General features: G+C 41.3%; 1 protein-coding gene across 1 annotated transcript in view; it reads right to left on the bottom strand.

Moving 5' to 3' along the window:
* ibtk (inhibitor of Bruton agammaglobulinemia tyrosine kinase) overlaps window positions 1-17732 on the bottom strand; it is a 34626-nt gene extending 16894 nt beyond the window's left edge. The window contains exons 1-21 of the mRNA XM_088998225.1: window positions 17575-17732; window positions 16019-16933; window positions 15780-15876; window positions 15459-15583; window positions 10042-10152; window positions 9219-9389; window positions 8948-9065; window positions 8498-8678; window positions 8123-8246; window positions 7348-7525; window positions 7079-7232; window positions 5046-5430; window positions 4676-4926; window positions 4504-4590; window positions 4314-4396; window positions 3552-3589; window positions 3327-3423; window positions 3110-3211; window positions 2244-2361; window positions 1767-1827; window positions 1155-1282 (exon numbers count right to left, since the gene is read on the bottom strand). Coding sequence (XP_088854351.1) covers window positions 1155-1282; window positions 1767-1827; window positions 2244-2361; window positions 3110-3211; window positions 3327-3423; window positions 3552-3589; window positions 4314-4396; window positions 4504-4590; window positions 4676-4926; window positions 5046-5430; window positions 7079-7232; window positions 7348-7525; window positions 8123-8246; window positions 8498-8678; window positions 8948-9065; window positions 9219-9389; window positions 10042-10152; window positions 15459-15583; window positions 15780-15876; window positions 16019-16342 — 2933 coding nt within the window. The 5' untranslated portion in view covers window positions 16343-16933; window positions 17575-17732. The remainder of the gene's footprint in view (window positions 1-1154; window positions 1283-1766; window positions 1828-2243; window positions 2362-3109; window positions 3212-3326; window positions 3424-3551; window positions 3590-4313; window positions 4397-4503; window positions 4591-4675; window positions 4927-5045; window positions 5431-7078; window positions 7233-7347; window positions 7526-8122; window positions 8247-8497; window positions 8679-8947; window positions 9066-9218; window positions 9390-10041; window positions 10153-15458; window positions 15584-15779; window positions 15877-16018; window positions 16934-17574) is intronic.
* Window positions 17733-22643: the final 4911 nt, after the last annotated feature.

The raw sequence follows: 22643 nt of genomic DNA, 5'->3' as shown, positions 1-22643 counted from the left end.
ATTAAAAAAAAAAAAAAAAAAAAGATCAGTTTTTCAGCGGGGTGAATTATGGCGCAGACATCATTTTTCATTATATTAGTTATGCGCCAATGTGCATTCCAATCAACTGTCCCTTTTAGGGGGCAAATAAAACCGACGTCTCCGGACAAGTTGTGTCCATAATTTGTAAAATGGCTTTAAATGACTTCTATTGAGCGTATTTTACAAAGATTTCACCGCATATAGCTATATTTTACGTTTTAAGACTCGCGCTGAATACTCCAGAAGTCTTGTTGAGTTGGTGACGAGTCCGTATGTGACGTCACTAAAGGAACGCCCCATGACCAAAAAAAAGACACATTGTAGCAGTCATTCCATCACGTCAATGTATTTTACTGTAGTTTGGTCTGAAAACCTTGTGTTGCACCCAGAAGCCGCCAGAAGAGGGTGTCCAAGCTCCATATAAGGAATTTATCAGCCTGTGGAAACGGAGGTGGCCACAGGAGGTCGCCATTTTGTGCCTCTTTTCTGGTGATCGTTTCTCCCCAATGTTGCCTCAAAATGGCATGGAATAAATTCTTTAATCGATTGTAAACATGTATGCTTTCCTCTTCAGAACTATTTGAATCATATTCATAACTAGAGGTGTAACAAGAAAGCATATTCTCCGAATCTGAAGCCATTGTTTTGATTCTCAAGCAATGCAATATGTCTTGGCGTGACATCACAAACTGGGGGCGGGACTTTCTGAAAATGCCCAGTTCGCAGCTCAATGTTTTGCAGATTTTGGAAACTTTAAGTCATTTTTATTGGTGTTTTGCATTTGAATAAAAATATCAGACTGCGTGTTTTGGGTATTTTATATGCTCTAAAACGTTTTTCTGATGTCAGTTAAGAAACAAAAAAGTGACGTCGGTTGTCCTTTAAGGTTAAAAACAACTTGGTTCATAATTTACAGATTACACATCTTGGTTTTATTTTGGAGAGTAAATCAACTTGGGCTATACTACGTTCATATTTACTGTCTATGTAAAAGAAAAACATTACCCAAGTCAAGGCCCATTCTGCCGTAATTTTAACTTTGTTTTTTTCCTTCTTCTTTCACAGATCGGATTGCTACAATATCAACTAAAAAAATCATTGGCAATGTTTGGGCTGACTTCAAGGCTGTTTACCTGCTAGATTGGTCCAATTCAGATTCTAATTTGTGGGCTAAGGTGAAGTCAATATCTTCATCTTCATACATACTGAGATCCGGGGCATCAGGATTTGGTGTGACAACTCTCCTGTGCATGGCTGGGACCTGAAATTAAAATGTAAAAAATACAATTCTAACTGTACCATGATGTACCGTCATCCAAATACTGTAGATTCCAGTTTAGCCCAGCTGAAAGAAAGCCTTTGGTTGCCATAAATATTTTTAGGATATGATATAAGACTGTCCTTCAATACGTCTGTGTAAGCTCTCAGTCGTACAGGAGTGGTCCATCGATGAAAAGGTTTCTTCAGATTTTACGGATCAAAAGTAATAGTGGCATCGATATCTGTTACAATTCAAAAGTTTAGTACTGGTGTGGGAAAATAATATTGTTATAATAGTATTGAGTATCCCAGAATCGTCTTATAACGAAGCTAGATCTACATTAGATTTACAATTTCATCTGTGCTGTATGTCATGCATATTAGCATATTTGACAATAAAGCTGACTGACTTTTTTGACTTTGATTTGACAAAAACAGTAACCAGCAATAGGAACGTTTGTGGGGCAGGTGTTGGGGTGACTGACCATCCTCTTGTAGGCTGCAGAAAGCTCCAGAAGCACTTCATCGCTGAGACAGTCCAGTGCTCTAATGGGATCACAGAAAATAATAAATCATAAGGAGCTGACACATAAGCAATCAATTTTATGCACCGCATAACCAAAACAAGGAAAATAATTACAGTATTCAGCATTTATTCAATAACGATATCTGCTAATATGCGTATTTCATTTCGCTGGCATCAGGCAGACCTCCCTCAAATTTTCAGGGAACCATAAGAACGGTATGCTTATTGAGCAATTAACAGTACATTAAAGTGCGACTAGGACATTAAAGTGTGACTAGAAAAATTACACTGTTTACTGACCGATGTGAATGGAAAAAATGTGAAACATACTAAATTTGCACAAATGTTTCAGCTCAACGCGAGCAATTGTTTGCATGAATTGAAATCTCATGTTGACATTTCAAGCCCCTGCATAACCATCAATCCTGGTTCTCACTTTGACTCGAGTAGCGCAGCCATATTCAGCACAATGAACTGAAGGATGGAGAGTTTCAGTTGCCCTGCGTTGTACATGGTGGCAAACTCCAGCAGCTCTGCGGCATTTTTCAGAGATACTGCAAAGAACAAATTAGCAGAATGAGCCACTTTCGGAAGGTTGCAGAAAAGGTATGCAATCAGCGGCAGCGGTTTTTATTCATATCCAACAAAAGTATGATGTTATTTCTCCAGAAAAAATAAAGAGGAACTCAAGTCAACAATTTTCATTGCACAAATATGCCCCATGCGCCCACATTAGTTGGGACCAACAGTGAAGTTCACACTATGAGCCAAAAGGCACTTGGTGTCGATTTCAGCTGAAAACACGGGGTGATGCAGGATCAAAATGGCAGAGTTCTGAGAATGACGAGAAGGAATTGAATTGAATTTTAATACCACAAACACAACCTTGACTATAATATAAGCCCAGTGATAGCACATATCGAATACTATATTGGAATTATCCTCGAGTTCTCTTTTAACTCTTGACATCTACCCACAGCAATGCAGAATCACGTTAATTCCCCGACAATATGTAGCAAAAATTAAGTTATATATTGTACAAAATGCATTTTTAAATGGTGATATTTCATTCATTTATCTTCCTGACCGCTTTTTCTTCACGAGGGTGGCGGGAGGTGCTGGAGCTTATCCCAGCTGTCTTCGGGCACGAGGTGGGGCACACCCAGAATTGGTTGCCAGCCAATCGCAGATGGTGATATTTGTTCGACTCAAATTTATCATGATGTGTAGATTACAGAAGGCAGTTAGTTTACAGTTTCCTGAAGCAAGAGTATTTAAAAAAAAAATACAAATGTGACATACAATTCTCTGTGATGACAACCTCGCACATTTCCTTCAATCGTGTTATCAGCAGATGATCAGCCACAACAAGCACGTTGCAGACAAACGCCACATTCATAGATTCTGGAGTGAAAAAAAGGACAACAGCATATCAAGTTTCAAATGTATTCATAGCGCATGTAAATAAAAACAAGCAGGGTTACAAAAACGATGTTTCAAGCATGTAAAGTGAAGATACCTTTAATGGTGGGGCAATCATCTGTGTAAATATACTCAAGAATTGCAAACAAAATGTCTGAGCTGATGGGCATCCGAAGTGCAGTGCCAGCAGTAGCCTGAGGGAATAAAGCGTCTGCCTGTGAACTAGTGTAACTTCTATGCCAAGATATTGTAAAGCAAATAATTTAGTTGAGCATCACTGACAAGCTGGGTAGAAAAAAAAATAAAAATTAATACAACAAACCTCAATCCACGGATTGCTCAGCATACTGTGGAAGTATTCTGTAAACATTTACACAAACAAAAGATGTTTACATGACAAATAAATACTTTCTAAATGCTACCCGTTGAATGGGAAATTGAATCGACAAGAAAATCTGAACTTTCTAATTCAAATATGCTTCTGTAAGCTGGTCATTTCCTCATTTACATCATCACCGCCCCCGACAAAGTTTCTCAGCTGAAACTATCATATTGACAACCAAAATTAAGCAAAGATGCAGGGTTAGCTCTGATCAGTGTGATGATAATAGTGAGTGAAAATGTCTGTGATCGTCTTCAGACTCCAAGCTGCTTGGAAATAAGGTCTTCACAGGTCTGACCCAGCAGCAATGCTAATGAAGGTCAGTTGTCCTCGTAAGGAGTAGGTAAACAGAGAAATCCGCAAGGGAAAAGTCAAATTTATTTAACTGTGTGAATTGAGTTTTGAAATGTGCATTATGTAACCAAAATAGAAATCTACGTAATTGTGTTTGATTCAGACTTTTCACTATAATTTTACATCATGCTCCAAATTATTATATATATTACAATTATACATTTTAGATATGGTTTATCTATACCATGGGTAGAGAACGCCAGTTCCTCGAGATATTATTTTACAAATAAATTCTGCAAAAATTAGATAAAAGCATCGTGAAGCTGCTATCAAATAAGAGATCCCACATGAAAATGTAATTTCACCTGGTTACAAGTATTTCATTGGAAAAAAAAACTTAATTCGCACCTTGTCTTGCACAAAGGACACTTTTATGGCAAGGAAACTCTTTGCCATCTTCGGATTTCAGAGTCACGTCACATAAGTAGGAACTGTAAGCCACAAGCAGAAAGGATGTTTTTTTTTCTTTTTTTACATTCAGCAATTCATCGTCAAAACACTCCCTATATATGGCATATGACAATTTTAGAACACATACCATTTCTTTTGGTTAAATTTAAGGTTGTTGCCAGTTTTCTTGTTTATAACATTGATCTTTCCACCCTCATATTTGACACCATCCAGTCTGCCGAGGAAAAATAAAATATCTTCATAAGAAACTGAAATCAAAAGGATTACCATGTAAGGTTGGTTCTGAACATAAAACTCACCGCACAGACAGGCTGCCAAGGCCAAGCTTCTTTGCTACTGCCTGCAAAATCTTCACTGGGTTTTCCCCTCTTTCAAGGGTACATTTGTCACCTTTGCCTTTCACCTTTTTGCCAACTTTAGAGCTTCTGCTTGTGGCCTTGTTACAATCTCCTTTGGCTGCTATGGGAAGGGAACGATACACTTCGAGTGCTGAGCGACCTCGAAGGCTCAAGTCCTGCAGGTTGCTGTTAAGCCTCTCTTCCTCTGAATCCTGCGCAACACAAAATTAGAGCATTTATAGGACATAACAGTAGATTATACTCTGACCTCTTGTAAAAACTCAAGGGAACATAGGCCAAAAATAACTAGGGTATGATTTACATTCCACACCTCGCTTTGTTCCATCAGGGATCCATGGTGTCGAGGTCGGGCTCCGTGCTCCAGTAACTCACAGTTATCAGTGTAGATGAAGTGCAGGGCATACTCCAGCATGTCTGGTGGAATGTTCTCCAGAATGAACAAGTCGCAGCCCACAGTGTCTTCACTTTTCCTCACTTCTTTATCAAGCTCCTCATCAATCCCACAATGCTCAACCATAAACTGTTTCCGGAAGAACTCAGACCTCATTGACAGAATATATTTGTGAGCTGCGAAGGTGCGATTGCCAGCCTGAAGTGTGACATCATGGATACTGTCCATTTCATGTGCTTCCTCCAGAAGTTTCTGGAAGTGTGTGGCAAAGGAGGGTGGAGAAATGCTGGGAATCTCATATAAACTGGAAAAAAGGAAACACAGTGTTTAGGTTTGGTTTTTTGACTTCAACTCCAACTTTAAAAACAATTAAATATAGTAGTAGTTTTGACCACAAAGTCATAAGACACACCCATAATTTAAAACTGAACCCAGTATTAATGAACCTTCAAGCTCTTTCCTAATCGCACTGGTTGTGAAAGGGTTGTGCAGCAGGTCAGATAGATGGCAGTGTCCCAGTGGCCAGTGAGCCCATATTTGGAAGTGATGACAAGGTAGCCTACCAGATTAGACAGACTTTTGCATGTGGTTAAGAAAAGTCGACCATACCTCAACAAGCAAGATGCTGTGTTCACCGCATCACAACATCCACAATTTTCAAAAACAATTTGAAAAAAAAAAGTTGATCAATGGCTTTTTCTTTGCATAAGAGAGCTTTATGGATGGATGTGCAACTGTATTTACTGACGGTTTTCAGAAGCTTTCCTGAGCCAATGTGGTGACATCTTTTACACCACAGGTGTCAAAGTCAAGGCGCGCGGGCCAAATCCGGCCCGCCACATCATTTTTTTCAGCCCGCGAAAGCAAATCAAACTTGTTAAATTTCATGATGATTGCTAAAACCTGAGCCAAAATTTCATATTTTTGGATGTCAACCACAATAGAAGTCATTATTCTTGACTTCAGATATGAAAACGAGTTATTCATAAATTTGCTGTGTGCTCTATATGTAATATTTGAAGCGATTTAAACATTCTAATGGGTTCCCCAAATTCATAACGGCCCTCGAGAGGAAACCATAAATACAATGTGGCCCGCGGCAAAAAATGACTTTGACACCCCTGTTTTACACAATGATGTTGGTTTTTAATGCAGCGCCGCATGACAGATTCAAGGTCACGGGCATTCAATGTTGCTTTTCAGCTTGAATGCAATCTACAGATTCTCTGAACCTTTTGTTGATATTATGGATCATACTTGACAATCCCTAAATTCATTGCAACTGTACATTAAGGAACACTATCCTTAAAAGGTTTGACCATTTTCTCATCTTTGCTTGTGAATGACTGAGAAATTCAAGGAAGCTTGTTTTGTAACCAATCACGGCACCCACCTAATTGCATCGAGCTTCTTCACCTGTGGGACGTTCCGAACAGGTGTTTGATAAGCATTCATCCACTTTCTCAGTAATTTTTGCCACCTGTCAAAGCTTTTTGGAACGTGTCGCAGCCATTAAATTGTAATTACTGATTATTGACTAAAAACAATTTATTCATATTTTTATTTTTATTAATTGGAACAGTCAATGTCTTGTCTTTATAGTGTATTTAATTAAATTTGAACATGATTTTCAAAATGTATTGTTTTATTTACGTTGAACACAACATTCCAACTTCATTGAAATTAGGCCTTTATATTAAGAGGAATATTTTGCACATATGCACGCAAGTCCATATTTAAAACTGCTTGTATCATACATCTAATAAGACCCCCCAGTACCACTGACAAAAAAACTGAAGTTGTCCATCCCTGTGTGAGGGGCTATTACAGCTTTAGACTGAGTTAGGTCAAGGAATGATTGCCTGGAATTACATGCCACCAAATTACCCTTTAGACTCAGTTAGGTCAAGGAATGATTGCCTGGAATTTCATGCCACCAAATTACCCTTTACCTTGTTTTGGGATCAACCTGAAGCAATCCAAAATTTCGACCGTTTGAGTCCATAGTAACGCTGACGGCTCTGTGAACGTAGGGAAGTCTTTCTAGACGAATTCGCTCAAACATTGTGGCAACATTTGAATGTCCACAAACCCCCACAGTCATCTCTGATGTAAGAATACATACGGAAAGAAAATTACAAGTACAATACTGGGCTTCGTTCATACCATTATTTAAGAATCAACTAGTCAACATGCATCATTCTCATTCCACTTAACTCACCTTTTTTCTCACTGTACTTTTTATAATCTGCAGCCCAGATGCCACGGAATCCCTCCCCCTCCGGAGTTACAAACATCATGCCGTTTTTGCTGAGAGCAATGTCAGACATGAAAACCTGCCGCCCATACGCCCAGCGGCAGTTTCTCATCGAGCTACCTGAGGAGCGCCAGCAGAACACCTGACAGGGATGGAAAAATACAAGCTGGTCAAAATATTCATTCCATCTATAGGCCTTCAATGAGACAAGACTGGTTGGGATAGTACAACTGTCCATTTTGCACCAATAGAATGGTATGTGCGTGTGTGTGCGCATGCGTGTGTGCGTGTGTGTCAGTTTGCGTGAACTCAGACAGAGGTTGAAGTTTTTTATGAAACATGGAAAGCTGAAAACTTTAAAACATGGGTTCTGTTTCAAAACTTTTCTTGGTGCAGGTTATTTTCTGATTAATGTGGTGAAATTTGAATGACAAAATTTAAATCTTAAATTTGCATTCACTTGTTAAACAATATATACTTTATAATCAATGAAAAGGTTTCTTCAGCCGTCATCTATACTTCTTTGAAGGTGTTGGACATTTCGCTCCTCATCCGAAGAGCTTTGTCAGCGAACTCTGATTATATATACAATCTTATTTACTTTAATTCCCTGTAGTTCAAATCTAAAGTCGCATGATTGTAAAGAGAATCACACATGGTTTATCAGGGAATACTGTCCTGGTCATTTTAATTGGAAAAAAATAATGTCATTTTCTCTTTTACTTTTGCCTGCACTTACCCGACCAGCTTCATCCAAAGCCAAGATGGACAACTTTTCTCCTCCACATTCATTTAGAATTTGGGGACTTACACGATGGTCGAGATTTCCACCACTGACAAGGACTTTCTTGATATGGAGCTGCCTGAATGGGGCCAAGAACAGAAAATAATCATTGCCTAAAACACAACCTGAAACTACCAACTTGTGAAATGCAGGTAGTTAACTTGTATGCAATCATGCAGTACAAACTAGTTACTTTCTTATTAAACAAGCCACTGTTTGTACGGTTTGAATTGACTGTGCTATATCACCAGCAACATGAATAATTCAGAAAATTGGACAATAATAAATCTAAGTAAAATATTCGCTTTTTGTGATGGGCATTTTACTGACCGTGAAGCAATTTTTTTACACTGGTATTCAGCCAACAGGTAAACATCTCCTTTTTTGGTCACAATCACAGTTGCGCCACTACTTGCAGCAGCCACTCTTATGGTGACATCCTGGTGGTGCAAAGCAGATACCTGCCGTGGGGCTGTGACATATTTTTCGCCATTGGGGTCCAACAAGTAACCTGAAGACCAAACCATACAGTGGGACTTAATATATCAATTGTTTTTTGTTGTTTTTTTTTGTTAATAATCTAAACAAAAAACGCCATTGCACGATATTCACTACCCAAATGAATAAACAATACAGTATAATATTTATCGTTGACATATGAATAGGTTCCCCAATTGACAAAAAAAAAAATCTAGTTTTACCCATTTTCTAAGACACAAACAACATAGATGATCTTTAAACATGATGTCACCTAGCCACACTACTTATTTGATGTCTTACCAAGCTGCCCTCCATTGAGTCCCACTGTATAAACTGCCTCCCTCGTCCACAGAACTGTGTGAAACCTGCCAGCTGCAACTCCAATTATAGTCCTCCCTTTTAGTGCCTTGGAAAACACCTACATACCAAAGAATGAGTGAAAATTAAATGGACAAAATAAATTTTCAAATAAATAAATACATTTTCAGACTCATGTGGCTCCAAATTGCTGAAGATGATTTGATGAGGTAATGGAAACAAGGTTCACCGTATTCTACTATGTCAAATTTACCTGTTTAGGAACATGTGCCGAAGTTGGTGGAGGAGTCAAACCGAGCTGGTGGAAGGTGTTCAACCCAAAAGTGTAAACATAGCCTTCTTTTGTTAGCACCACTGTGTGGTCCTTTGCTGCGGCCACCTGAGAGCAGTGATGGGACATGAGACCCTCTACCATTCGGGGAACCTGAAGGAAAGTGAAATGAAGGTGAAATTGAGTATGTGAAAACTAGAGCAAATGTTATAAAATATAGTATAAAATAATTAGGATAGGCACTACAACGCATATTGATTTTATTATTGTTATAATTTGGAATTTTGGTGATCATGCAGTTTTGTGCGTGAGGAGTTTCAGGAGAGAAACATTTGAAGCACCAACGGAAATTGATCAATTCAAGACATGTATTTTGGTGTCAATTCAGGCTGCAAATGAAAGGAAAACAAGTACAGTACATAGTTATTCTAATGCATCTATCCACGTGCTTTATGTTGCACTTGACTCATTTGGGGTACAGGTGAGCAGGCGCCCAGCTGACTTCACAAAAGGGGCTGGGTTCCTTCTGGCTGAATTATCCAGCAACTACTATACATATAAATAACAAACCCATAAAAGAAACCAAACTTTGATGTGAGACCATCTTAAATTTTCATACAAGTATGTACTGCCAGTAAGACCTGTCACATAAGAGTAGGTTACCGATAGATTGCAGCACGTTATGAAACACGTACAGATTTAGGTTCCAGTGCTTTCACAGAAATGTAGTACAACTCTTTTGTAAAACAAGGACAGACTGCAATTTTTCCAATTTTTAACTAAAATCCTGCCAAATAAGTCTGACCAAGTAAGTCTGTTCATCTCCGTGGCCGAGGCGTCCTCCTTGTCCGTGTCCACATGTGAACACCTGACCTTTTTGAGATAGAAACACCGAATGGAACTTGCAGAGCACCACCTAAAACAGCGAAAGAAAAACATTAACAATCTGAATTTAAAACATTTTACATCTAAAAATAAAACAAACAAAAATAAATGACACGTTCAGAACACAGACGTTCTGTAATGGATTTATTAATAAGAAAGGCAGTACAGTAAGGACAAATCTAACTCATATCTCTGTTTGCACAGACTTGTTCCAATTTGACCTCATGATGTTGTCATCTCTTCCATGTCCATCAATCAGCTTATGCCTCTTGCAATGATAGTAAAATACTACGCCAATAAAAAGGCTACCTAGACAAGCAAACATCATGACTAATACATAGATTCCCTCAATAGACCACAGGGATCTTTTGCCAAGTATGAGATTGGTGTTGACATTCCACACATCACCATTGTTCCTTTAATTAAAATGTGTCTTTGTGGAATTAATATTTAACCTCAGGCAGTTGCAGTGGACTAAGAATACAAGGGAAATAACATGTGGTGCCACAGTCATTACGCAATTATGAAATCAGGTCCATCTGCACCGCAAGGAGGTTCATGAAATGACCAACGATGACATACTGTCAGAGATATTCGCTGGACACTGTGAAGAAAGGCTGGAACGCAGGACGATTGTCTTTTACTGCCGGCATGGAACGCAGCCATTCATGAGCAACGCCCAACTTCTGCAGCCCTCTGCCAAGCTATTTATTGAGAGTATATGCAAATTTATGTGACACATTAGTAAAACATAGTCTTCTTGATTTGAACACCTGTACATCCCAAGCCCCAACAACTACAAACAACAGAACATAGACATTTTAATGGATTGTCCTTTCCATGAACCAGATCCCCTCAGTGTCTGAGAAGCCAGTGAAGAGCCTTGGCAAGGTCTTCAACTGCAGCCTGAATGACAGCGAGTCCATCAAAGCAACCAGCGCTGAACTGGAGGGCTGGTTAAAAACAGTGGACAAGTCTGGGCTCCCGGGAAGATTCAAGGCCTGGGTCTACCAGCATGGGATCCTCCCAAGAATCCTCTGGCCGCTGCTAATCTACGAGCTCCCCATGACTGTGGTGGAAGGTTTTGAGCAAAGAGTGAGCAGCTATCTGTGCAGATGGCTGGGACTGCCCCGCAGCCTAAGTACCATTGGGCTGTACGGGAAAACCAACAAGCTCAGGCTCCCCTTCAGCTCAGTCAGGGAGGAATTCATCGTAGCACGGGCACGGGAACATCTGCAGTACTCTGGATCCAGAGATGCCAAAGTGTCCGGGGCAGGGATCGTTGTGAGGACAGGGAGGAAATGGAGGGCAGCCGAGGCAGTTGAGCGTGCAGAAACTCGACTGAGGCAAAGGACCATTGTTGGAGCAGTGGCGCAAGGTAGAGCTGGACTGGGGAGACGAACAGCGACCCGCTATGACTCTGCCAGCGCGAGGGAGAGGCAGAGGCTGGTGCAGGAGGAGGTCCGAGCTGCAGTCGAGGAAGAGCGAACCAGCAGAGCAGTGGCCATGCAGCAGCATGGTGCCTGGATGAAGTGGGAGCAGGCGATGGAGCGCCGCGTCACCTGGAAGGACATCTGGTCATGGAACCCAGAGAGGATCAAGTTCTTGATTCAGGGGGTGTACGATGTCCTTCCAAGCCCATCTAATCTGTGCACTTGGGGCACCACAGAAACACCAGCATGCCCCCTGTGTTCCAAGATTGGTACTCTGGAACACATACTGAGCAGCTGCCCCAAGGCCCTGGGCGAGGGTCGGTATCGGTGGAGGCACGACCAGGTCCTCAAATCCATCGCTGAAGCAATCAGCAAGGGGATTGCGGCAAGCCGTTACACCCGAGCCACTGCGAAGACCAGTGGTGTCAAAGTCATTTTTTGCCGAGGGCCACATTGTTGTTATGGTTTCCTCTCGAGGGCCGTTATGAATTTGGGGAAGCCATTAGAATGTTTAATCCCCTCCACATGTTACATATAGATCGCACAATAAATTAATGAATAACTAGTTTTCAAATCTGAAGTCAAGAATAATGACTGTTATTGTGGTTTACATCCAAAAATCTGAAATTTTGGTTAGGATTTTAGCACACATCATGGAATTTCACAAGATTGATTTGCTTTCGCGGGCCGAATAAAATGATGTGGCGGGCCGGATTTGGCACCTGTGGCGAAGACCATTCACTTTGTCAAAGAAGGACAAAGGTTGACTACAGCAAGCAACCGCTCTACTGGTTTGCTCTCCACGGCCTGAGACTGGGTGATGACAGTTGACCTGGAAAGGCAACTGAAGTTTCCAGCACACATCACCCAGACCAGGTTGAGACCTGACATCATCTTGGTCTCTGAGGCCACAAAGCAAATCTTCTTGCTGGAGCTGACGGTTCCCTGGGAGGAGAGGATGGAGGAGGCTCAGGAAAGGAAGAGGGAGAAGTACCAGGAGGTGGTGGAGGAATGTCGGAGGAACGGGTGGAGGTTGAGGTGTATGCCGGTGGAGGTGGGCAGTCGGGGATTTGCCAGCCACTCCCTGAGCAAAGCCTATGGCACACTGGGCATAACAGGTGCAAACCGGAGAAGAGCCATAGGCAACAACGTGGAGGCAGCAGAAAGAGCCACCAGATGGCTCTGGTTGAGGAGGGGAGAGCCGTGGGGGCAGTGGAGCAGTAGCATGCCACTTTGACACAGGCCGGGGCCTTGCAAACCTCGGTCGGGTCGCCTGGAGGAGGGTGTCTGTTGAAAGACCCGAAACACCCAGTGATTCTAGGAATCAACACTGATGATGTGTCCAAGTTTGTGCATCAGCAGATGTATTGTTAACTAACTAACCTGGCTAATGAGCCCTTCCTGTGAAGGAGTTTACCAAGTCCTAAATTACGCCCAAGGCCAGATCTCCTACATGAAGATGACAGTGTAACAGGCTGTGTCTGTTCACCTCAGATTGACCTCAGATTTTCTCTGCTTCTATTGTGTATTCTAGTCATACATGTTCAACCAACAAAGCATAACTACATGACCTTTAAATATGATAACTTCTATTATGTCTATTCTCGATCACATACAGCAGGTTAGGACACATGTGGGTAAACCCAATCCAACACAAACAGCTATTCTGGACTGAATAGATGACCACAATGCTGTATCTCACTAACTGCACATAAGAACATTCTTGTGACAAATAATGCAGGAAATCATATTTAGGTTGGCACAGCCTGAGAGTTACCTATGCAAAGCCATGCTTAAGTGAAAAAAGTGTAACCTATAAATTTCCTCTAGGTCTGATTATGAGCATGAATGGTTGTTCATCTATGTGCGCTCTGCAATCAGCTAGAAACCAGTTCAGGATGTAACCCGCCTGCGGACCGAAGATGGCTGGAATAGACTCTAGCATGCCCACGACCTTTTTGAGGATAATGTTTACTGCTGACATCGCTGTCCCATCACAGTGTACTTTACTTATAAATATGGATTGGATTTGCCTTTATTAGTCCCGCAGTGGAGAAATTTACATTTCATAGCAGCAAAGTTATGAAAGGAATGAAAGTAGAAAAACAAAATACAGGAGCTGCTGGAAAAGCAGCCACTCTCGCGGCGCTGTCATGAAGTCCAAAGAACAAAAAAAAAAACTACATAACAAGTAACATGACAACACAGAGAGTCATTCATTCTTAAGCACTTTCTGTACCCTTTTTGTTACAGTAAGCAGTTCCAGATGAAAGAGGACATAACAGATATGATTTATGATAACAGAATGTTGGATTTAGGGATAACACTAATGAAACACTCTTGTCTGAGTTTATTGCTTCTCTCCTCCAGAGACAGGGTTGCATATCACAGCACTCGGGAGGGGTACCCAGTTGGTGTCCTGACAGGACATAATGATAATGCTATGTTTTTATACAAGACCCAATGCTCTGCCGTAAGTTTTGAAGAGTTGTAAGAAGAAAGTATGAAAACACTTTGGAATTACCTGAATTTCTGCAAAAATTGCAAATAAAATGTATTCTGATTTTCATCTAAGCTACAACAATAGACAAACAGTCAGCTTGAGCTCCTAGCACACATTTTTTTACACCATGTAAATATTCACAGTGCAGGGTGGCAAAAGGTATGTGAACCCTTGGGCCAAAGTGTTGAAAGAGCTATATTGGACCCCCAAAAAAGGTGCAAAAAAATTTAAAGCTTTAAAATGAAGGCAACATATGCAAAGGAAAAAAAAAATACTTCCCTCACCCATCTTTTTCTTTTTCCAAACATTTTTAAAAAAGCTCCAGGCAGCCACTAAGACGCCGCTAAAGAGCTGCATGCGACTCGAGAGGTGAAGGTTGCCAACCACTGCCTTAGGCTAATGAGATATCTGGATTCAGTAGTCAGCAACCTGGAGTCCAATAAATAAAATGAAATTGAAAGTGTTGGGTAAAGCTGACATGCCCCATGAAAACCTCACCAGTTAGGAGTATTCTCAGAGACGCACTGTTTGACGTGAACTATGCCTCGCACCACAACAGCTCTCAGAAGACCTACGATTAATGATTGCTGAAATACAAAAAAAGGGCATCATGGCTTGCTCACCCAGGGCCTGGGCAGATTGCTGTCATCAAAGGAAAGGTGAATTCCCATGTTTACCAAGACATATTGCAGAAAAACCTAAATCCATCTGTCCATCAATTGAAGCTAAAAGAACATGGGTGAAGCAACAGGACAATGACCCAAAGCACAGAGGTGAATCAACAACAGCATGCCTTCAACAGAAGAACTTCTGGAGTGGCCCATTCAGAGTTGTGACCTCAATCCAATAGATGCACTGCAATGACTTCAAGAGAACAATCCTCACCAGATGTTACAATAACATTGCTGAAGTGAAACTGTTTTGTCATATGGTCCAAAATTCCTAGTGAACGTTGGGCAGGATACGTTAAGGTTATGGTTCCTACAGGAAGGGTCGACCAGTTATTAAATCCAAGAGTTCGCTTACTTTTTCCACCACACAGTGAATGCTGACATATTGTGTTGATATTATGTAGATTGCAAATGTCACCATTGTGGGACTATTAAAGGCTCTCTGATTTAAAAATACATGAAAACGTGTGTGGTAAAATACATGAGAACATGTTATGTGAGTGGCATTAGTTCAAGCAGATTGCATTTGTCTATTGTTGTGATTAAGATGAATACCAGAACACTTTTTATGACTAATTTATGCAGAAACAGGCGATTCCAAAGGGTTCACATTTACCTGTAACTGTGGAAGTGGGACATTTACATGAGCGTAATTGAAATTTAGAAAACATTGACTGAATGTGGAATGTTTGTTGAGGAGAAGCAAGTTGGAAAAAAAATCTACCGGTACCTGCTTAATATAAACTCCAGTCCTGGCAAAGACATCCACAAGCTCAGGGTGCAATCGACTCTCTTGATTGCCATGCCCAAGGCTGAAATTTGTATTATTTCCCCATGTATAAACGTCAGTCGGATCTGTAATGCGTTACACACACACACACGCGCACACACACACACACACACACACACACACACACACACACACACACGCACACAGCAATATTTAATATTTACGTTTTCAATACAGTTTCAGTACTTTCATCAATGCAATACGGGATTATTTTCCAATCACCAAATCATAGTGCAGTAAATGTAGAACATTAAAATTTACCTGCGTTTTTCAATGTGACATGTGGTGGTCGGTCCTTCATAATCAAGTCCAGGGTAGAAAGACCCTCCTTATCTTGAGTGGACAGGACTCCGCCATGCTAGACATAAACACCAGGATAAGGATCCCATTATTAAATTTACTGAAGCTTAATTTTGAGGGGTCGCATTAATTATGTTTTTCAACAGCCCGTTCAGTGATGACCAACTAGATAAAACTAGAACTTAAAATATAACATGTACCTTGGCCAGAGAAAGAAGACAGTGGATCTGTCCATAGAAGACGCTGCGATGCAAAGGTGTCCAGCCTGATTCTTCATCCTTTACCGTCAAATCAGCATTCTTATTTTCCAGCAGCCACTCAAGTATGGCCTTCTTTCCCAAAGAGGCAGCCAGGTGCAATGCTGTGCGGCCAAATTCATCCCGCAAAATTGCTGCATTATGGCAGTGTGAGATTAAGTATGCTCGTAACTGCACCTCTGAGCCGCTCGTTATTGCTGCTACCACCTCATTTGCATGCTGCAATGAGCGGCATTTTGGGGTACAGTCTGACAATTCCAGACTCATCCTGGGCTACCCAAAATTTTCAAAATGATGCCTACTGTCGTCTGAAAGTGTAGTCTAAATTAAAAGCCAAACCAAAGACAAAGCAATGTCCAGCCGCAAATACAGACACACGCACGTGCGCACAGACTCACACAGGAGCATTGACAATCTAGTGGAAAAATGCTTCCTTCAATCGGTGTTGAGTGCATCAAACATGAAAATAACAAAACGAAAGGTTGAGATGTTTGTGCTGTGGGGTGCTAGAATTGTGCTTGTGTTGCGTTTCCACTGCACCCTAGCGACCCCCGAAATTTGGAGACTTTCTCAGTCTACCATCTCAAGAAAATGTCAACAGCAAGCCCAGGTGCCCTCACAAATGGCATAACACCACTAACCTGTGTTTTATCTTGTGCACCAAACCATGGCGTCAAAATATTACAAAAAATAATTTGTTCTCTATGAGCTCTCAATATAATTTACAAAAGGCAACACATTTAAGAATCCCTGCAACCTTCCCAGCCTGCAGTCCAACCATCAACTTGAGGGGAAAGCCTCGCTTTCCCCTCAAAAGTCACGCAGTGTAATTCAAAACTCCATAATCGAAGTTCAAACCTGTAAAAGAAACAAATATTGCATTACAATAAAATTAGATCAGATTAGATTAGATAACCATTATTGGTCTCACAGTGGAGAAATTCACAATTCACAGAATAGTTATGAGAAGGGATCTTACTAAAAAATAAATCTTGGTTTTATGTTCTTAAAGTTAACGATTTAACGAGCATTACAACTGCATTTAGGACTGCAAATCCATGCACATTGGGTTTGACAGCATGTATTAATAATGCTGAATTATTGAGTTATGTAACAAGCAAGCTAAATTAGCATAGTAGGGGGGTAGCTAGTTTTAAGAGCAGGCCGCACAAGTTACTTCACAAGTACTGCAACTCGCCAATCTGGTCATTTAAAACACGCAAAAATATGGTTTTGAAGGTTGAAGACATCCCCGACCAGCTTGATGTCTCAGCAAGATGTAGCTTCGAAGCGAGACAGTTAAAATACATTGGAATTATTATTTTTGTGTTTTAAAAATGAAAATCATGCCAGGACAAAACCATCCTAAATGCCATGTTACATTTGACTGCACGTTGGTCCGGATTAGCCAGAAGCAACCACAAATGGACTGACACATCATTAGAAACAAGTATAGCCGATGTGAAATATCAAATGAGATGGAAAAACAATCACACTACCTTCCGCTAGATAAACAAAAAAGAGATGGCAAAATAAGTCACATGAACCACGAATATCGAATGTTCCATTATTATAAATAATTTTCACGACACTGTATCATGAATTTAACTCGGTTCTTGCTTATCTGACTACTGCATTAAACTAGTGCTGCACGTAGAGACGGCAGGGGAAAGGCGGGACATTCAGCATAATACTTTGAGCTGGTTGGGCCATGCGGCAATATGTGCAGGCCTAACTAACTTTTACTTTGGCCAATCATAGCAAAGAATATTGTTCCTGGCTTGCGCAATGCTTTCACCAACTGAGTCAGTTCTCTCAATAAATGAATTTATACTGCATGTCACGGGTGAATAACGCGGCCAAAACGCGTTCTTCCAGTGGATCATCTTGTGAATTTGGACACTGCCAGTGTCGTTTGGCTTCTGCTTCTACGCATAGTCACAACGGAACGCAACACTGCCAAGTGCTGGCCGTGGCATCGAAAATACCAAGCATTGGGAAACTAAGTGGCCTTTCTAGCAGCAGGAGTGATTAACTGTTACACACATTTGTAAATAAAGATCCCACAGTCTGGGGAACGTCACCATGTGCAGTACGCGTGTAATAAAATTCAGCATCGGTTGATTGCAATTTAATGCATGAGTCAGCAACAGTAGGTTGTTTCTTTGTTTCAGTTTCCGATCATCCTGCATTGTAAATACGCACATCCAGCTATTTAATGTGACAAATAATTTATAATTATTAGGTAATCAATGGAAAGTTTTTGACCATTAAACTAAAATGAAACAGGAATGAATATTTTTAAAACTTTACATGGCCTCAATGGTTATCGCTTGACCCCACAGTTGAGGTAAGATCGGGCCTGTGGCGGCACAGGTGCGCACTGCGGCTTTGATGTGAATCTCAGCCTGACGGTGACGTGCAGGCAGGGGAGGCCGAGCCTCACCTGTCATCATGGAAATATCAAATGAAAAAATACATTAAACAGTTATTAGTGATTTAGTGATTTGTAGTTTAAAGTTCTTTTCCATTTAACTTCACCATTTTGGGAATTTTTTTCAAAATCGCTGAATTTTCACATTTACCGTTCAAATAATAAGTAGCCACAAGCGGTGAGGCAACAGCTGGCTGAGCTTCACCATGGATTGCGCAATGACTATGCTAACTGTGCTGGCTTGCTCTGCAGTAAGACCGCATTGCTGTCCCTCTGCTATTAAAGTGTTCAAACACTTTCAGTATATGAACTAAATTTCTACAGTTTAGCTGGTGTATATAATGTAAAATCACTTTACATTATAAACAATGTACTACAGTGGTTATTTTATTTTATTTTATTTTTATCAAAACTGTGTGCATGGGTGAGGCACACAGTTCTCCTGCCTCATAACAGTGGACGCTGGTGATTAGAGGTTCTTCTTGCAACTCCTCGGCTGCAGAATAATAGAATTGGTGACAGCGAGCTACAGTAAACATTTAGCAAGTTACATGCAACCATCCAGTCATTTTTTCGTGTTGCTTGGCCTCATTTTCAGAATGGAGGATCACATATATAAATTGAAAGAAATAGAGAGACTTTTAAAACTGAAGAAAGATAAGGAAGGCTTCTACAAAGAAGTTATCAATGCCTTTCTTCAGAAGGAGCGGCGCATGGACTTCATTTATAAGAAAAGGTAACACGATAATATTTTATTCTTTTTTCTATGCTATATAAAGAATGCTGACATGACATTGTAGACAAAACACGTTAACTGTTGCCAATCAAATGGTGAATAAGCTACTCTGTAGTTTATATGTTTGTAAATCTGACTGTGATGACGTCATTGCCTCACAAGCCATGATCCTCACCGCACGTCACTGCAGCCTGACACATTTCCCACGCTTGGAAAGTATAAAGGCGCAGCTGTCGCGGGACAGAGGATCATAATCATCTCGGAATCAGACACACACGCAACTCCCAGAGACCTGCTCAGCATCGGGCGGAGTTTCACAGCACGACTTGCTCGACTCCACGCCACGATCAAGCTCTGCGAGACATCTGTGTGTCACTTCCCTGGGAGAATTGACAACCACCATTCGACAAATAAAGAGATTTGACAACAAACCTACTTTTGACTACCATTCTAGAAATAAAGAGAAACATCAAACTCTTTAGGCCCAAAAGGTCAGCACGACCCGACCCAAGCCCGACCAATTCGGGGGGGGGGAATTTCTAATAACAAATGAAAGCCTTTGCAACGGCATCTAAGTTAAACAAGACTGTATAAACATTGACAACTTTTAGATTTTTGTGTAGGTTACATTAACCGACTATTTTCTATCATTGCGAAGTTTTTGAAGAGTTGACAGAAATTTTAAGGTCATCCCTCAGTTTGACGGCCGGCTGGTGTGCCATAAACCACAGCAGCCTTTAGGAAGGCGGGGCAGAAGGGAAACGGTGGCGGACACTTACTCACTTCAAACTCTGGCTTTCGTTCACGTGCGCTGACTCAGCTGAGCTCAAAGCGTGCTCTGGCTGCGTGCTCCCGTTTAGTAGTTAAATAAGAATAAACTTACTGCTTTGAAAAATAATAATTATTATTTTATAACAAGTCTTCATTGGTTCAGTATCCACACATCGTTTTAGTATACATTTTTATTGACATTTAAAAAATTCCGCGAGAGAGAAGCCCAGCCCGACCCGACCCAAATTTCGGGTTGGGTCGGGCACAAAATGTCAATAATTGCGCTCGGGTCGGGCTCGGGCAGAATATCTTACCTCTACCCCATAGTGCAGAGATACCTAATCAATTCCATCTCCAGGCTGCTTCTGTGGGGTTTGTGTTGAGTGTGCGTGTATAAATGTGTGTGTGAGGCAAAGACATGATTGGGGAAATTTCACTGATTGATGTCACCCGTGAAACGAGCTGATCATGTGATACCCGGAAATTGTAAAGCCTTTTTAAGAGCATGCGCAGAATAAAATGTTTGTCTAGTTCCCAGACCAATGATTGACACGGCTGTGCATCATTATTCTCTTGTGAGTACTTTGCAATCGCTACGAAAAGCTTCCATTTTGGTTACTGTTAAAACACTATTACTGCTGCCAGAATGACTAGCGCAACAGGTTATGAGCCCAGTACCACAGGCCAAAGATGGTTTTTGTTCGATGGCGATGAGAAAAACTACGAGCTCTGGGAGACGAGGTTCCTGGCGCACATGGAGTTGCGAGGCCTCAGAGACGTTATTTTGGGCGTCCCGAACATTGAGGAAGACAGCGAAGAAGCTCTCGCCGAAGACAAGGCTAAGAATGGAGAGGCATATGCAGAGTTGGTGCAATGTCTGGACAATAAGAGTCTATCGCTGGTCATGAGGGACGCAAAACGTGACGGGAGAAGAGCACTGGAGATTCTCTGTGAGCATTATGCTGGAAAGAACAAACCACGGGTGGTGAGTTTGTATTGCAAACTTTCCTCACGCCGAAAAGGCAGCTATGAGACAGTCACAGACTATGTTATCCGAGCAGAGACTGTATTCACCTCATTAAGAGGAGCAGAAGAGCACATTAGCGATGGGCTTCAGATAGCCATGGTGCTACAAGGGATTCCTGACTCTAACAAACCGTTCGTGGTGCACGTCACCAAAACTAATGACAGAATGACTTTCGGCGATTCAAAACTAAGCTAAGAAGTTTTGAGAACACCGAAAAGTATGGAAAAGGTGACCAGAGTGCTAATGAAGACAATGTAATGTAAACCAGTGGGACTACAAAATGCCGCGACGAGGCCGCGACGCCATGAAGGGAGCTGCTGACGAGATCGAGTCAGAGCACACATCCTTCTTCTTCAATCTAAATGACCATCCAACAAGTGCAAACAAGAAAGGCTTTATGGTCGACAGTGGTGCCACAACACATATGGTCAACGACACCACAAAGTTCAAAACAGTCGACAAGAGCTTCAAACCCGAGGACCACATCATTGAGCTCGCAGACGGAACCAAGGTGAGCGGAATGGCAAAGATGAGAGGAGAGGCTGAGGTCTACTTGCTGGACAGCGAGGGGCGACACGTGAAGACGAGACTCAAGCAAGCACTCTACATCCTTCTCCGCCAAAGCAGCAACAGCGAGTGAAGCAGACGTCCGCTTCAAAGATGGTGATGACTGGTTAGTCCACGGGGATGGGACAAAATTCAAAATGCAGGTGTATGGTAGAATGTATTACCTAAACACAATAGAAGAGAACAATGTTGATGAAGCGTATGGTTGTTATGATATCCAACCTTGGCACAAAATAATGGGTCATTGTAACTTCGAAGATGTTGCTAAATTAGAAAAAGTGGTTAAAGGAATGTCTATTAGGGTGAAACACAAGCCTAATCAAAACTGTGAAACATGCACACAGGGCAAACTGACACAAAGCAGGAACAGACATGCAGATGCTAAAGCTGCTACTGTGCTACAGCTAGTGCACACAGACCTGCGCGGTCCTATAGAACTGACAGATAGAAATGGCTACAGATACTCAATAGCATTCACTGACCACAGTGGGATGATTTTTCCCATATTTTATTAAGGCAAAGGCTGACACGACAAAGGCTACATAAAAATTCATTGCAGATGTAGCCCCATATGGAAAAATAAAATGCATCCAATCCGATAACGGCACAGAGTTCACTGGGCAAGAGTTTCAATATTTACTAAGAAAGAATGGGATAAGGCATGAGACAAGTGCACCCTACTCGCCTCATCAAAACTGCACTGCCGAGAGAGGTTGGCGAACACTATTTGAGATGTCTAGATGCATGCTGTTGGAAAGTAACCTTCCCAAGCAACTATGGACATATGCTGTACAAACAGCCGCTCAAATTTGCAAAAGATGCTACAGTAAGCGACTACAGCAGAGACCTTACCAGGCTTTTACAGGAAAGGCACCCAACCTTTCTAACATGCAAATATTTGGCTGTGAATGTTACGTTTATAAACAGGACAAAAAGAAGTTAGATCCCAGATGTGAGAAGGGGATTTTTGTAGGCTATGATAAGTATAGTCCAGCCTATAATGGGTACTACCCCGAGACAAGAAAAGTCCTGA

The sequence above is a fragment of the Hippocampus bargibanti genome, linkage group LG06 (genome assembly GCF_051943395.1).
Source record: "Hippocampus bargibanti isolate YZ-2025 linkage group LG06, ASM5194339v1, whole genome shotgun sequence".
Taxonomy (NCBI): Eukaryota; Metazoa; Chordata; class Actinopteri; order Syngnathiformes; family Syngnathidae; genus Hippocampus; species Hippocampus bargibanti.
Note: the sequence above shows the minus strand (reverse complement) of the source record. Positions and strands in the feature narration are given on the sequence as shown.